At 49.1% G+C, this 12,107-nt stretch overlaps 1 protein-coding gene across 4 annotated transcripts; it reads left to right on the top strand.

Annotated features, from left to right (window-relative positions):
- The first annotated feature begins 3,031 nt into the window (after nt 1–3,031).
- INKA1 (inka box actin regulator 1) lies at nt 3,032–11,189 on the top strand. Of its 4 annotated transcripts, none has more exons than XM_083429541.1 (2): nt 3,032–3,263; nt 10,225–11,189. In XM_083429541.1, exons 1-2 carry the CDS (start codon nt 3,213–3,215, stop codon nt 11,092–11,094), a joined length of 921 nt encoding a protein of 306 aa, XP_083285667.1. In that variant the 5' UTR covers nt 3,032–3,212; the 3' UTR covers nt 11,095–11,189. The 4 variants fall into 4 exon arrangements, with proteins under 4 accessions (XP_083285667.1, XP_083285669.1, XP_083285670.1 ...); XM_083429543.1 differs by lacking the exon at nt 3,032–3,263 and adding an exon at nt 3,402–3,755; XM_083429544.1 differs by lacking the exon at nt 3,032–3,263 and adding an exon at nt 9,019–9,628.
- The last annotated feature ends 918 nt before the right edge of the window (nt 11,190–12,107 follow it).

Raw genomic sequence — 12,107 nt, 5'->3', positions numbered from 1 at the left:
GAAGAAGGAAATGATTTTCCCGGTGAGCTCAGCTCCAAATCAAAACTAGAGGAATCTAATGACTCTGGCATATGATGATAACAATACAGCAGTTGACTACAGCAGCTCCTGGAATCTGGTTAGTTATTTAATACATGCAAACATAGAGTACCCTCAGTATTCATGATGCTTTACAGAGTTAATAAATAACATAGCTCTCTGCTCCAAGGTGTTTACAATCAGAAACAGACAAAGGGGAAGATAAGAGGATGGCAGAAGGAGACAAGAGTCACAAAAGGTGAATGTGAGCAAAGGCAGTTCTATGGACATACAGGTCATTATTGTTCCATCATGCATAGGGGGAAACGGGCGGCGTGGCTACCATGCAAAGAGAGCTGAGCAATGGCATCTGGACCTCTGCTGCCAACACATTCCTATCAGTCTCCCTGCTTTGGAACAGCAATTTGCTCCAGCACTTGATCCAGCTCCCAGCACTAAGGGCCATATTTCATCCATAATCCATCCACTAAAAATACATATAGTTTTATGTTGTTGAAGACGACAACAAAGAGAAGAGTCCTGCTGGATCTGACCCAAGGCCCACCTAACCCAACATCCTCTTACCCACAGTGGCCATCCAGGTGCCTTTGAGAAGCCCACAAGCAGGACGTGTGAGTGCATTCGCCCTTTTCAGCTTGTGATACCCAGCAACTGCTATTCAGTGACCTTCTGTCTCTGATACTGGAGGTAATATATAACCATCATAGCCTGTAGCAACTGACAGCCTTATTCCTCCATGAACTTGTCTAAACTCCTAAGTTGGGAGTTACCATACCTCTTGTGGTAGCAAATCGCACTGTTTAACTATGTGCTGGATGAAGAAGTACAGTGGTACGCTTCAGGTCACATACACTTCAAGTTACGGACTCCGCTAACCCAGAAATAGTACCTCGGGTTAAGAACTTTGCTTCAGGATGAGAACAGAAATCATGCTCCAGCAGCCCGGCGGCAACAGGAGGCCCCATTAGCTAAAGTGGTGCTTCAGGTTAAGAACAGTTTCAGGTTAAGAACAGACCTCCAGAATGAATTAAGTACTTAACCCGAGGTATCACTGTATTTACTTGTGTCTGTCCTGAATACCCTAGCATTCAGTCTCTTTGAATGAATTACCGGTAAGTCTTTTGAGGGGAGGAGAAAAACTTTAATCTATCTGCTTTCTCCAGACTATGCATCATTACACACCTCTATCATATCCGCTCTTACTCACTTCCCCCCTAAATAGCCCCAAATTTTGTAACCTTTCCTCATAGTGGAATAATCCCAGCCTCAAAATCATTCTGTTTGTCTTCTGCCTGCTTCCCAGCACCAAAGTATTCTTTCTGAGATGTGGCAACCGGAACCGCTCACAGTATTCCGCAGTTATTTGTTTGCAAAGAAAGTCGAAAACCTTGAGTCAATGCAAGCATTATCTCATAGTTTCCAGGGCATTTTCCCATCACTTATCACAAAAAAGTCTGATCTTTTGAAGAATTGGTTTGTTGCGCAAGAGCCTCAGCTCAGTCTTAATTGTGCAACCTAAGTTTTTCAGCATGTGATTGAATCTCACTCAAGAATAGAAACAGGCCGGAAGTACCCAAAGACTCCTTTCCTTCAGTTCAGGCATAGATTCCTTCCATGCATCTTTCACAGTGAAGACAGAGAAGGAGCTGCTGACAGCAAGGCACAGGCCTAATAGTGTGCATATCTATTTGGGACAGGAATGCTTAACTAAAAGCATTTAGAACCCCAAAATCTGCAATTTTTGTCACTGTGAAAATGATTATTTAGACCTCTCTCCCTTTTATTGCATTTCATATAAATCTGGCTTGCCAAACTTCTAAGATGATGATTTCATGCCAGTTTAGCTTTGCAATAAGTGGAGGCATAGTGGAATGTTAGTGTTCCAAGCATGCACAGAATGCAATTCCGTCATATAACTGCATCCAGACCTTCCCCTTATCTGGTTGTCTTCTTGAGCAATTAGAGCATTACCTGCCCCCCTTAGAAATTAACAGCCAAACTAGACTGTTATGGGTGGTACAACAGGAAGAAAACTGATATTCTCTGCCACAAAAGCATGCCCCAGAATTAGGCACACTAAATACAGAGGCTGGTTTAGGGAAGCGCGATTGGTTCAGTCACACTAAGCACTGAGTTTAGGGGGTGCTGCAGGGGGCGCTGTAACTCTGATGGAGACTGAAAGGTAAGAGGTGGGTGGAGGCACCAAATCTGGGTGTTGCACAGGGCACCGCTGAAATTTGAGACCTTAAGATGCTCCACTGTTAAATATCTAAGAACAAGTAGTACATATTATGAGTAATTTCCAATAGATGGTGAAGGTGGGCATCTCTTTTTCTGGCAGGCTCCTACGCCTTTAAAAGCAGCAAGACCGGCATAAGTTGAGACACTAAGAGGTCTGCTGGATCAGCCCAAATGTCTATCCAGTCTAGCACTCTCTTCTCCTAGTGCCAACCAGACGCCTATGAGAAGTCCAACAGGAAAATCTTTTGGCAGTAGGGCCATGCAATGAGTGGGAAAGCATCACCTGTTGGATCTCTGCCTGCTGCTCCACTGTTAAATAGCACAGGGACCCTGCCCAGGAAAAAAAAGACGACAACCCTATATGCAGAGTACGCGCTCGATGACAACAAAGAACTTAGGGCTGTGCAGAAGTGGAAGCGTTTCTTTTGTGACTTGGCTTGGCCATCATAGCGCTACGGAAGCTGCATGCAATCTCCCTGCCGGAGGTGGGCTGTAGCAGCGCAGCAAGCAAAATAACAGCGGCAATTGCTCCGTGCCCAAAAGGGTCCCGACCCCCGAAGGGCCCGTTTGCTGTGCCGGCCCCCCGTCTCTCCACCCGCAGCACCTTTTGGCTCCTAATATGGGGCTCTAATTAAATTACAGAAGACCCGGGGAAGTTCGGGTTACAGGCACCCACCTCGCCCGCTTATTGGCTGTCGGCGGAGCAGAGACGGTGCCTGGGGCGCTCATTGGTCCGCTCGCGAGACGGGGGCGGGGCTCGGCCCGAACCAAACGGGCCGCTCTGCCCGCTCAGGACTGAGCTGGGGAGAAAGTCGGAGTCTCGCCCAGACAGCGAGAAACTTTCCTCGCTGGCGCGCGGGTCTCTCGCTGGAGTCCCTCGGACAGCAGCAGCCCCCTTCCGCTGGCAGGCATCTGAGCGCCCCGGCTCTGGCATGCACAGCGCCCGCCTCGACGCCTTCGTGAGCCACCTCCGCGCAGAAGTGGTAAGTGCAGGGAGGTGCCTGTAGCAGGGGGAGATTGAGGTGGGCGCGGGGGGGGGGAGCCGGGGGACTCGCCGTCGGGGGGCTCCGGGTGCCAAGAGAAAGCAGCCTGGGCGAGGAGCGGTGCCTTTGATCGCGCCTACCTTGCGCCTGCCGTTCCCCCGGGGAGAAAGCCTTCTGCACGAAAAGCGCCGGCGCAGCAAGACGGGGCTTGCGGCTTCGGCGCCTGTGTGCAGTGTGCGGGTTGCGTCCCGCCCTGGCTGGCTGAGGGAGCTGTCAGCACCGCGTTGCCTCTTTCTTCGGCCAGACGTTGCTGTTCCGTCCTCCGCTCTGGCTAATGAGGTGGCGAGTCACCCTATCCTGGCGCCGATGCCACTGCAAGGCTGTCCCTGGAGGTGACCTCCTTGGCCTCAGAGACCTGATCTCGCTGCGGAGGAGTCGGCATCCCGGCGGCGCTGCCGCTGAGACTACCATCCCGGGCGCGTCTACATGGGAGTAAGTCCCGTGGGACTCGTCGTGCGCTCTTCTTACTAGGGGACGCGGCAGTTTGGAAGTCCATCCCGTGCAGGGTGACTTGGGTGCCAACCCCGGGGAAATCGGTGGGGTATGTTTCAGAGTGACGATCACGCTGCACAACGGACGCCTAGAAATCCGTGCCCGCTAATCCCAGAAGGGGATTAATTTTAATAGTGAATGAAATAGTGAATGAAATCTGGTAATTTTAATAGTGAATGAAATGGGTTCTGCGCGCGTTTGTGCGGTGCTTCGTACGTTCCTGCCAATCAGAATAGATTCTGGGGTTGAGGAACCCGGGTGATCCCTGGTTCAGCTTGGAACAGATCTCGCAGAGTGAAGATGAGCCTTGCGTGCTGAAGAGGGAGGCGGGAGACAAGGAGGCCTTTCTTTATGGGGGGAAACATGAAACAGGAGGAAGATATGGAATCAGCTCTGAAAATAGAATTTTGCAAATCCCCCATGTATGAAGGAGCCTGCTTATGGACAAAGGAAAGGCTTGCTTTCGAAGTTTCTCATTTGAACAGCCCAGCTCACTTTCACACTGTTACTTGTGGTGGACAGAGGGAATAGGACTCTCCCTGTTGGGCATCCTGAGGTCTTCTAGAAACAAGTCCATCCACGGGGCTTACCCTCTAGTGCTTGGTCTGGGTACTGCAGACTGTAAACAGTCCCTAGAGAAGATTCTGCCACACTAGAGAACTTGGATGGTTTATGGTTGTGTCTTGTGTGTCTGGAAAGAGAGGGCTTAGGCTTTCTATATGCACCCTTATTTCTGTGTAAGAAATGGCTGCATGTAGTCTACATGTGAGGTCTCGTGCTTATGCCAGATTAGAATAGTTTCTGAGATTCCCCTGATATTCTGATGATGCGAGTCTACTAGAGTCAGCTCCAGAACTGAAGGGGCCTTTGAGTAAATCTCCTCTGATGAATCCCTTCATGCATTGGTGAGTTTATCCTGGAAGCAGTGAGCATCTGCAGGCTGCCGTTTTAAATTGCTCGCAATGGTCCCAATGCAGAGGTTTCAGGGCATTGTGGGAAGTTAAAACGATGGCCTAAGACCCTCAGGGGGCCTAGCTCAGGAATCAGCACTGGTGGGCCTTGCTGGAGTCCTGGCAGGTGGCTAATAGTACCATGTCCCAACTGGGCCAGGATTGTGCCCTGGCTACCTCTATTGTTCCACACCTTCTTTGTTCTCATCCCAGTAGGAAATGCTGAGCTTGACCATTGAAGGGCAATGTTAGGTGGGTTTTCTTCCCCCAAATCAGGGTGTTCCTAGACTGTGGCATTTCCTTCACAATCCTGAAAGAAACACAGTTGAGACAGATAGAGTTCTGTATCATATTTGAATAGGAATCACGGTTTTCCAAGGTGGCACACACCTGAGTATGCCAAAACACAGAGTATCCATGTGGACCATCCAAATTGTTCTGCATAACAATATGAGAGAGGGGAAGTTCTCATACAGGAAGTGATGTAATGATGGAAGGAGTTTTGAGCTGTTCAGCTATTGAATTCTCCTCTGAGTCAGAACCAGAAGGCCAGCAGATGTCAGCTCTCTTCAGACTTTCTCTGATAGAGATCAGTAAACACATGAGGGGGGGGGACATGGGAGGCTTTCCCCCTCCCCATTGTCCTGTCAATCGATTGGTCTCCACAAGTTGGAGGGTGATCTTCTGACAAGGGGAACTTCCTGTCACCATCCCCATACATTTTAGAACCCTGGAAGATCAGGGTGGGGAACCCATAGTATGTGTGAGGGTGAAGCTGGCGTGTGTCCCCTCCCCAGTGTATTTACTGAACTCTGAATGAGGCTGTTGTGAAAGATGAAAGTCTCTAGAAAGCTTAATGCAGTCTCTGTTTCATATTTATATCAGGGAGGGGCACTTTGACAGACACTATGAATGCCGTCCTTATAAGGGGCATGGCAGCTCCCTTGCAAAAGCCATACTGTGAGGCTTTCAGCAGCATTATTTTGTTTTGAAAATCAGGCCACTATAGATATGTGTGATAGCTGCTGCAGTGCCCCCCCCCCATGTTTCTTTTTGGTTGAAGCTTGTAGGCCATGAACATTATCCCAGCATGCATCACTGAAAGGCATTCTCTGTATTTTGTGATGAAGGGAGGTTGTATGTGTAATGGAAATTTGTTTTGCTGTATTGTATTGGCAGTTGGAATTCTTATGTGCACTGCCCTAGAATCCATGTTTGGATGAAGGTATGGTTTAGGAATTTCCTAAATAAATAAAAGCTTATTTCCCTGTAGTGTAGCATTGGCTGTTTTGCTTCTGGGCCCAACCCTGGTTTTGACGGTTAAAGGCGCTGCCTATAACGGTTTGAAGTTTTATGGTTAAAGTTTAACCTTTCGAGATGTACACATCCAGAGACCCATAGGGCTGGAGAACGTACGGCCCTCCAGATGTTGCTGGACTACAACTCCCGTCACCCCCGAGAATTGGCCATGCTGGCTGGGGCTGATGGAGGTTGCAGTCTTAACAACATTTGGAATGCCACAGATTCCCTATACAGTGGTACCTCGGGTTAAGTACTTAATTCATTCCGGAGGTCCGTTCATAACCTGAAACTGTTCTTAACCTGAAGCACCACTTTAGCTAATGGGGCCTCCTGCTGCTGCTGCGCCGCCGGAGCATGATTTCTGTTCTCATCCTGAAGCAAAGTTCTTAACCTGAGGTACTATTTCTGGGCTAGCGGAGTCTGTAATCTGAAGCGTATGTAACCTGAAGCGTATGTAACCCGAGGTACCACTGTACCCCTTTCCTTCCTTCAGGACCGCTGTATGCCGTTTGAGAGTGGGACAACAAGCTCTGGGCTTGTAGATAATAACTGCAACAGCTAAGAACAGGACCTTCATGATGATTGCTCTTCATCATTGGAACCCACTGCCAAAAGATGTTATGTAGTCTACGTATTTTGTGGAAATTCAGGGGAAGGTGTCAAGTCTGCCTTTTAAGATGAATGCAGCAGATAGCAAACTGACAGAACTACAGTGGTACCTTGGTTCTCAAACTTAATTCATTCCGGGAGTCCATTCGACTCCTGAAACGGTTCAAAAACTGAACGATTTGTTCGGCAACTAAGCCGTTTGAGAACCAGGGTACCACTGTATAATAATAAAATCACATCAACAAAAACCAAGTATCAGGTCTCAAATCATTCAAGCTTCTGCTGAAAAACAGAACAAGAGTGCCTTAAACGTATTGAAAATAGATAAACCTGAGGGCTGAAATGGCTAATGCTGAACTTGGAAATCCGACACCGTTCGGCTGCCAGAGGGAAGCAATGTTTTGCAGGAATCTTGTTTTTTAAACTTGACTTCAAGGCATTTGCAAACAGCTGATTGCTCAGAGATGGTCTAGCGGCAACAGACCTAGTGGAGCCGACCTGTATGGAGCCATTAGTCTCCCATTTGGATGTGCTAAGCTTGTGGATCAATTTCTTGAGTTCTCCTCTGGCATCTGGAGGCCTTGCCTGGGAAATTGTCTGTGCTGACTGGCAGTACATAAGAGGCTCCAGGGCTTCACAGTCATGAATGCTCAAGAGGCCACCTGGCTCTTTCTTCCCCTTACTCCTTCCCAAACTTGTCCAGCCAGGCAATGTGACATTAACATAGGAAGCTGCCTTATACCAAATTACGTAACTGGTCTATCCAGCAGCTTCAGCAGTATATTTCCCAGCCCTACCAAGAAATGCCGGGGATTGAACCTGCTCTGCCACTGAATTATGGCCCTTCCCCATAGCTGGCCATGGATGTTGGTCTTGGGAAGGCATCAAGCACCCATGTGCTGTCCTGTTTTTTCCTTCACCCCCAATTAATCATCCTGACTGGTCCAGAAGAGGTAGAAGTTAAGTGGTTGCTAGGCAACTGGAATGCATGCTTCCACAATCCCTTCCTGGCAAGAGATGCAATGGCGGTGGCTCAGGTAAAAGGAGGAGGCATGGCAGGAAGAGAGAGGAGACCAAGCACAGGGTGGGTCAAATGTCCAGAGTTGGTCCTCTCAAGAATTGCAACTTATGGGCCTGATCCACAGGTCAGAAGGAAAACGTACTGCTTGGGAAGGGACATAGCTTCTTGGCAGAGCATCTGCTTTGCATGCGGAAGGTAGGACTGGAAATGTCTCGTCCGAAACCTTGGAGTGATGCTGCCAGTCAGTGTAGACAATACTGAGCTATGTAGACCAGTGACCTGACTTGGTATAAATGACTTGGGAGTATCTGGCTTGTTGGCAGCGTGATCTTTTAGCCAGATCCCAAGACAGGATTTCAAATCTTGGGGGAGCATACTGAGTCATAGGCTATGCGCATGTGTGATACTGACTCAGAAGAATTCCATCTTTTTGCAGCTGCTCCTGAGTGCTGAAACAACCGTTGTTTCCTAACCTGTGTGGTGTTCGGATAGGGGGTTGTCCCCTCATAAAATCCCATCAACGGCTGACTAACCGTCGCTGTGTAAATAGAGTTTATCTGATGCGGTGCCTAAGAAAGGAGTTTGTGTTTTTCCTTGACAGGAAGTGTTATGCATAGGAGTTGGGGGAGGAAAGAGATGATCTATGGGCATTCCCCCCCCCCTTCTTTTTTTATGGCTCACATGGTTAGCCTTGCAACTGCGACTGGGGCCTAACCCAAAACAGACGTCTTGATGGGTTCCAGGTTTTCAGCCCAGCCGCTGGGGGACTATTGTGAGCTGTGTCACCATTGGACCCACTAAATCAGTTGTCCACTACTTTGCCTGGAGGGGCCATGGGACTCCTTACGGCACTGCTGTTTGCTGAACTGTGGAGACTTTAGAAAACGACAGGAAGTGGGCCTGGAGGAACAGAGCGGAAGAAGAAATAAGATACCAGGACTCTGGTGGCCTTAGCATTTGAACATTTACCTCTGCACATTTCAGCTGTTAGGGATAACCAGGGTTCATTTGTGGGCTTGTGAGAAATCTGCCATTATATGCATCTCTTTCTGCAGTGATTTCTCTCCCACACACACAGGGACCCTGTGGTAACTTCTGACCATTTCTTTCATCCTGACCCACATTTTCCTTAGCCCCTGGGAGGGGTCTGTCACTATTCAATATGCTTGCCTGTTGGAGACTGAGCATATGCACCCCTTGCTTTCCTATGGGGTGTTTTTTTTTTTACAGGAGAACACAGGAAACTGCCTTATACTGAATGAGATCACTGGTCCACCTAGCTCAGTATTGTCTACACTAACTGGCAGTGACTCTCCAGGGAGTCACTGGAGATGCCAGGGATTGGACCTGGGATATTCTGCTAGCAAAGTAGATGCTCCACTATGGAGCTATGGTCCTTCCTGAAAAGATGGTTTGCATCATTCTGGCTTGCTTGGATGTCCTGCCCTCCTTCTGTGCGACAGAAAACGATAACAAGAGACCCCCAGGTGGTTCTGGGTGAAAGGGGTGCAGGATTGTAACGCTTGTTATAGCTCGCAACTGAACTTCACACCCTTGTTTAAACTGCTGCAAATTAATACCTGCCCCCATTCCAGGCCCAGCTGATTACTCCTCACATTTCTGTGGCCTCCTCTCCCGGCTTTTCCCTCCTCTTGCCTGGCTGGGGGGGACGGGGACTGCTTGTGCAATACCTGGAGACTTCAACACACCCTCTGTGTGTCATCTTCTGCCGGGTAGGGCGGCTCACTCGCTGCAGCAAGCTGCTGCTTGCACAGCCGGGGATGGGCTTGGAACGTGCAGGAGCTGCCGAAAAGCTCTGCCTCGGGGCTGGGGGCCTGCCGAGACGAGACGGGGCAAGGGCTCGCGCGTGCGGCTCCAGCTCCCAATTCCACACCTAGGCTAAGTCAGATCTGTGCCCCTCACACATCAAGGTAAAAACGGCAAGGAGGCTTGTGGCATTCGGCAGGCCTTGGAAACGCTGGCACATGCTGGGCTCGAGAGAAAGAGAGAGGCTTGGGCTCCTGGGCTGGGTAAGCCGAGCGCAACAGAGGGCTGCTTGTGGGACACAAGTATGCAGTGCTAATAATGTTACTGGGGAGCCAGAGAATAGATGTGTGGAGGCAGAGGACAGTCACTGGCATTAATTCAAGCAAATGATCTGATTTTTGCCTGAGGAGGCCTGGGTCATGTGGGGTCAGGAACTCATTTCTCGGCAGTCAGTGATCCTCCAGTTTTCTGCCTTTTGCATTATTTGGACTCATGATCCACACAGGGCTTTCTCTCTGGGTATGTACCCTGTAGGATTAAATCTACTTGGGCTAATAGTACAACCCTATACAAGTATACTTTGAAGTAGGCCGCAGTGGGCATGTAGCAGTCTGCTTGAAGTATGTTTGAAGGCTCCAATCTGAATGCAATTTTGTGTTGTGCCATTTCCCCACAATGTTAGGGGCAATGGATCGTCTATTATGTTGTGCTGGTGACAGTGGCAGGAAGATGACCGTGTGTCTGTCTTCTCCCCTCACAGCTGTGCATGAAGGAGTCGAGCGAGGTGCTGCGGGGCCAGATGCAGTGTATGATGCGGACCCTCCACGACCTGAAGAGGGTGCACGACCGAGACATCCGACTGGACCCCCAGGAGATGAGGCCGCTCTCCGCCATGCCTTCCCCAAAGCAGTGTACCAGCCCACGGGTATCCGCCATTTCGGAAGCAGACTCTGCCTGTTGCCTGGAGACTGCCGTAGAGGAAGAGGTTGCCTTCTCTCCTCCCAGCAGTGAGCGGAGCTTGGAGTTTGACTCGGGCTATTCTGAAGTGTCTGGGAGCAGCTGGCGGGATGAGGAAGGGCCCCCACCCCTGCGAGCCAGCAAGCTTTCCTCGGGGGGCTTTCTGCGCCGCCGGGCACCCACCAGGAGGCCTAGGCCCAAATCTGCTTCAGATGCCTGCTTGGAGCGGTGGCGGGATGTCGAGCCCACAGATGCCGGGGACTGGACCGTGTCCCTTTTGTCACAGAGCCGCAACCGGCAGCCATTAGTGCTGGGGGACAATTGCTTTGCTGACCTGGTTGAGAACTGGATGGACCTGCCTGAGGAGAGTGGGGAACGGGGGCGGCTGCAGCGCTGGCTGGCTAAGCCCCATGGCTTCCTGCTCAACCTCTCTGGCAATGTACGCCGCAGGCTGGCTGGCATCTCGCGCACGGAGCGGGCCAAACAGGACCCCGACGGCACCAAGCGTTTCTCTTGCCCTGCAGGTCTGGGAGGGCCACCTCCATTACCCTACTTCCACCAGTCCTACGCCAACATCAGTGAGCTCTCCACAGACTGTAGCAGCTTTGCTGCCCTCATGAACTGCCGGAGCCGGCAGCCAATCATTTGCAATGATGTGATTGGCTACATCTAGCCTTGCCTCTCTTTTTTTAATGCTCGTTTTCTTAATGGAACAGATTTATATTTTTTACAGTTGTCTGTAAATAAATGTCTTTTTTCTACATTAAATCTGTCTGGTGTGTGTGCATGTAAATGGCATTGCTTGATCCAAACTACATTTTAGCTGTTCTCGGAGTCAACCCCAAGTAAGTCAACACATCCAGTCTTGTCTGTAGCGGAAGCATCGTTTAAAATGCCAATGTAATAACATGAGTAAATATAAGAAGGCAAGGAACAATGAACTTTCAGCCCAAAGTATTTCCCCAGAAATTGAGAATACCGGTATGTCATGTTTTGATTCCTTGACATGGGTTGGCCTATCTTAAACTACAGAGTCAGTCTGGCAAATATCAGTATAGTACCTTTCAATTGTTGGAGAACATGAAGTTTGAAATACAGGATAGTCTGTCAGTGCAATTGCAACTCTTGAGGGATTTGATGTAGAGAATTATTGCTGTGTGTAGTCCTCAAATGTAAAGATTATTTCCTTTGCAGGCTCAGCTAAAACAGAGTTTCTTCTTTTAATTTCTCAATGTGCCAACTTCAAACTGGAAGGAGTAGAAGCTACACTCCTAAGATAGTTAATTTAGGTTGATAAAATGGTGCAGAACATTTTGTGCTAGATTTCAGTACAATTGTTGAAAAGCAGCCTGGAGGAGAACCAGTCTATGCTTCCATCAAGGGAGATTTCAAAAGGGCCAAGACAGGAGCTGTAAATGATGTCAAGAATCACTTGCTTTCCGGCATACACCTGCAATTATAGTGGGTACCATTTGCAGAGCAGGCCGCTAGCTAGTTCTGGTGCCCAAATAAAAATGGTGAAAGGAATAATCATAGCATGGCAATTAGTGCTCACATAAAAAAAGGGACTTCATCTGTAAGGGATGTTCATTAGTTGCAGTTATGAAAGAGCAGAATAACAAACTACAACAAATCCAACCAGTTATTCCAAACCAATGTTTGCCAAAGCTTTCAAATTTACCATGT

This window comes from Podarcis tiliguerta (genome assembly GCF_965153285.1).
Source record: "Podarcis tiliguerta genome assembly, chromosome: 2".
NCBI lineage: Eukaryota > Metazoa > Chordata > Lepidosauria > Squamata > Lacertidae > Podarcis > Podarcis tiliguerta.
The sequence above is the reverse complement of the archived record's forward strand: the minus strand, read 5'-3'. Positions and strand labels throughout refer to the sequence as shown.